The sequence below is a fragment of the Emiliania huxleyi genome (assembly GCF_000372725.1).
Source record: "Emiliania huxleyi CCMP1516 unplaced genomic scaffold EMIHUscaffold_1074, whole genome shotgun sequence".
Lineage (NCBI taxonomy): Eukaryota > Haptophyta > Isochrysidales > Noelaerhabdaceae > Emiliania > Emiliania huxleyi.
Genome location: NW_005201954.1, coordinates 1 through 3,806, shown reverse-complemented (window position 1 = coordinate 3,806; position 3,806 = coordinate 1). Strand labels below are relative to the sequence as shown.

The following is a 3,806-nucleotide window of genomic DNA, read 5'->3' as shown; positions in this document are numbered from 1 at the left end:
CCCAGGGGGGGGGGGGTCCGGCGCCGACCGCCAATCCCCATCCCCCAGGACCCCAGGGCGAACCTGTTCAGCCAAGGGGGGTGGTTCCCCTTTGGCTTTTCACAGGAGAGGGGGGGCCGTTCTCCCGGACTTACTTAGTTATAATTTCGAGCACGTGCAGCGGGCTGGTCGGGCTGACGGCGCGCTCTGGCTCACTTGTCCGACCTGTGCTTGACGATGGGCACGAGCGGGTGCGGCAGCGTCCGGGTCCAGGTGCGGCTGCCGTCCTCCTCTACTCGGAGCTCGAACGTGTCGCGCGGGTGGAAAGCGGAGAGCGTGAAGCTCTCGGCGAGGCCGAGCAGCGCTAGCGCGAGCGCGAGGTTCTGCCGCACGGCGCGGTAGGCGTCCAGCTCCGCCGCCTCCCCCGCGACGACAAGAAGCGACGAGAGCGCGTCGTCCGGCTCGCACAGCGCCGAGACGCCCGCCGGCAGCGCCGCCGCGTCGACGTCGCCAAACAGCCGAGCCGCCTCGCTCCAGAAGCTGGCGAAGACCTCCTCCGCCGAGCCGGCGCTGCAGACGACGCGCCGCTGCCGGTGGCCAAACAGGCGGTGCACGGTCGAGTAGTAGCCACGCCACCACTCCATCGTCGAGGCGAGGACCGCGGCCGGCTCCGTCGAAGCACCCGCCACCGACTCGACGACGCGCACGTTCGGAGGAGGAGGAGGCGGCGGCGGCACGACGCCGGACGCCGCCTGCAGCGCAAACTGCCTCTCGAGCGCCGCCCGGGCCGCGAGCACCTCCTCCTCCGCCGCCTCCGCCTCCTCCTCGTCGGCAGCGCCGCCAGGTCCGGCGGGGCGCTCCTCTGGCGGAAGGCCATCGAAGCCGGCCGGGCGGAGCGCGGAGGGCCGCGAGAGGGTGAAGGCCGGGAGCGGGGCACGGCGGCGCTCCACCTCCAGCGGCGACTCATCCGGCGAGGTTGGCTGCGAGCCCGGGTGCAGCGCCTGCAGCCGCACCGTCGAGCCGAGGAGCGAGCAGGACGGGCGGCACGAGCGGAGGTGCGCGTCGAGCGCCTCCATCCGCTCCCACCGCTCGAGCCACGCGCAGTCGGGGAGGAGGAGCACGCTGACGGGCGGCGCTGAGGCGTCGGCCGCACCGAGGACAGCCTGCCAGATGTCGCGCAGCGCTCCCTACAGCCGGGCACGCGCTGGAGGTGACGGGATGGTCACACAACGCTTAAAGATAGCACCGCCAAGCCTCCGCGGTGGTGGCGCCGCTCGAGACGATTGGCAGGCTGGCGTCCGCTGGCCCCTGCGACTCGAGCCACGCCCGAAACGTCGACTCCGGCTCGGAGGGAGAGAGCTGGAGGCGAGCGGCGGCGCAGCGAGAGGCGGCGGCGGGCTGCCGCACGACGGACGTTGCTGACAGATGCGAGATCAGCAGGAGCATGCCTCAGGAGCTCCGAGTAGAGGGGGCGTTCTGCTGCTTGGGGAAACCCGCGCAGAGCCCCTCGATGTACGAAGACGAGACGAGGTCACGGGACTCTCGTGATGGAGCACCAGTGCCCGATGCAAACGCTCGAAGATGATGCCAAAGTGTTGTTTACTCGAGTATGAGCGACCCTGCCCGAGGGTTGCTCTTGACTCTGGCCTTTTCGGGTCACGTAGCCACACCTCGCCTCCTCGGTGCGAGTGGCTGCCAGTTCGACTCTGGGGAGGATCGAACCATTAACATGGTACCTCCGGCCGGTGAGATCTCCCAGGTCGACGGCGGTCTGCGAAGATTTGAGTCCCTTCGTGTGTGAGCTACGAAAAAGATCGAAAATATGCCCAAGGTAACCCGGGGGAACTCGCGTCCCGGAACGCCTGCCCTACCTCGAAACACGGCGGTATCGAATACAGCAGCAACCTCGTGCTGCGTCGTGGGGGCGTGTTGAGTATATGAGCGACCCAGCCCGAGGGTTGCTCTTGACTCTGGCCTTTTCGGGTCACGTAGCCACACCTCGCCTCCTCGGTGCGAGTGGCTGCCAGTTCGACTCTGGGGAGGATCGAACCATTAACAGAAAGCGCGTTTCCGTATAGGAAGATCCGGCTCGGGGAAGGCAGCCCCCGTGGGAAAGCCCCCCCGGCCCCCTCCCGACACCGGAGCGGTGCTCCGGGGGCACGCCCCCGTGCACCACCCCCCGCCTATGAACTGCACCACTCCCGATCATGAACTGCACCACTCCCGATCGGGGGCGGTGCTCCGGGGGCACGCCCCCGTGCACCACCCCCGCCTATGAACTGCACCACTCCCGATCGGGGGCGGTGCTCCGGGGGCACGCCCCCATGCACGCCCCCTCATATGACAGCGCACGCCTCCTCATATGAAATGCACACCCCGCTTTTTCATTGAACTGTTGCCCGCCGAAAAGAAAGCCAATTCGCGTGTGCCGGTGATAGTACTAGCACGCGCCAGTTCGCACCTGTGTCGAGCCTGTGTGCTGTGATAGAGAGTTCTTTTGTTTAAAATCTTCTTATTGAGAATGGAGAGTTTTTTCGCAAGGTGCCGCAAGCGGCTCTATGATGTAGGCTGGCATGGCAAGACCCGATATGCCACCATCCGCCCGCTCCGAAGCGCTGTGGCCCTTCTATCTCTTGCTCTCGTCGAGCGCGGTTGCTCTCCTTTTGGCTGCCACCGCCGCCGCCGTCGCCGGCCACGCCGCAGAGCGTTCGAGAGAAGAGACTGCGTCGTGGGCTCTTCCTCACCTTGGCGGGCTTCGCTGCGCTGCCAGCTTTTGGATCCTGGCGGTGCACGTGCAGACGTACTTTTTCGCAACGTTTTGCGGCGAGGACGGCGAGTGGGGCACGCGAACCGACGACCTCGCCGCGCGTGGGCACCTCGGAGTCTACCTCTTTGTCGTGATGTCGGGCTTCGTCACCGACTGGACGGGTGGCGGTCGGTACCCGCTCGGCTCGTGGCGCGCGCTGGCTCGCTTTTACCTCCGGCGGGCCGACCGCGTGCTCCTCTCCTGCTGGGTATCGATGCTGGCCACCGCCGCACTCGACGCCGCCGCCTACGGCGAGTCCGCTTCGTGGCGTGGCGCGGCGCTGTCCTGCGTGCTCTGCCTACCCAGCTGGTCCGGCGAGTACTCCTGCCCAAACGGGTCGACGTGGACCGTCGGCGCGCTCCTCATCGCGTGGCTGCTCTACCCTCTCTTCAACCTCGTCGCGCACTCTGCAGCGGACAGAGGCGAGAGGGCCGCACCGCCCCACCCCTCCTCTCTCCTCCTCTCTCCTGCTCTGCCCTCCTCTGCCTTCTCTGCCCTCCTCTGCCCTCCTCTCTCCTCCCCCTACCCCTCCTCTCTCCTCCTCCTCTCCTCCTCTCTCCTCCTCTCTCCCGGACACATGCCGCGACCCGTCCCGTGCCTTCTCCGCAGGTGGGCTCACAGGGCTCGTCCTCCTCTTCCTCGCCGCCACACTCCTCGCAGGCGCGCCGCTCCCGCTCTGGTTTGGCGCCTCCGGCTGGCGCTGGCCCCGCGGGCCGCAGCCCGGTGTGGCGTGGTACCAGATCGCATGGTGCGCAGCCCTGCGCCCCTCCTCCGCCCGCTCGCCGCCGCCGCAAGGCTAGCCCCCGCCTCTCCGTGTCGCAGGTACAGCCCGCCCCTCTGGGTGGGGCACTTCTTCTCAGGCGCCGCCGCGTCGGCGGTGGCCCGCAGGCTGGCCGCCGACGCCGCGGGCAATCCTCGCGAGGCGCCGCCGGCCGGCCCCTCCCCCGACGGGCTGCCGGCCGGACTGCAGCATGCCGCCGGCGTCGTCTCGGACGGCTGCTGCGCTGTCCTCTGCTGGCTC

The 3,806-nt window shown here is 68.5% G+C and overlaps 2 protein-coding genes across 2 annotated transcripts; one reads left to right on the top strand and one right to left on the bottom strand.

Annotated features, from left to right (window-relative positions):
* Nucleotides 1-191: 191 nt before the first annotated feature.
* EMIHUDRAFT_121988 (hypothetical protein) lies at nucleotides 192-1,425 on the bottom strand (the record flags this gene model as incomplete). Its single annotated transcript, XM_005792438.1, has 2 exons — nucleotides 192-1,166; nucleotides 1,261-1,425. The coding sequence occupies 2 exons, from the start codon at nucleotides 1,423-1,425 to the stop codon at nucleotides 192-194; spliced, it is 1,140 nt and encodes a 379-aa protein (XP_005792495.1).
* A 1,096-nt stretch (nucleotides 1,426-2,521) lies between these two features.
* EMIHUDRAFT_471397 (hypothetical protein) lies at nucleotides 2,522-3,806 on the top strand (the record flags this gene model as incomplete). The annotated part of the gene is made up of 3 exons (XM_005792437.1): nucleotides 2,522-3,207; nucleotides 3,395-3,533; nucleotides 3,608-3,806. Coding segments are annotated over exons 1-3 (993 nt in total), but the record flags the coding sequence as incomplete, so codon positions are not given.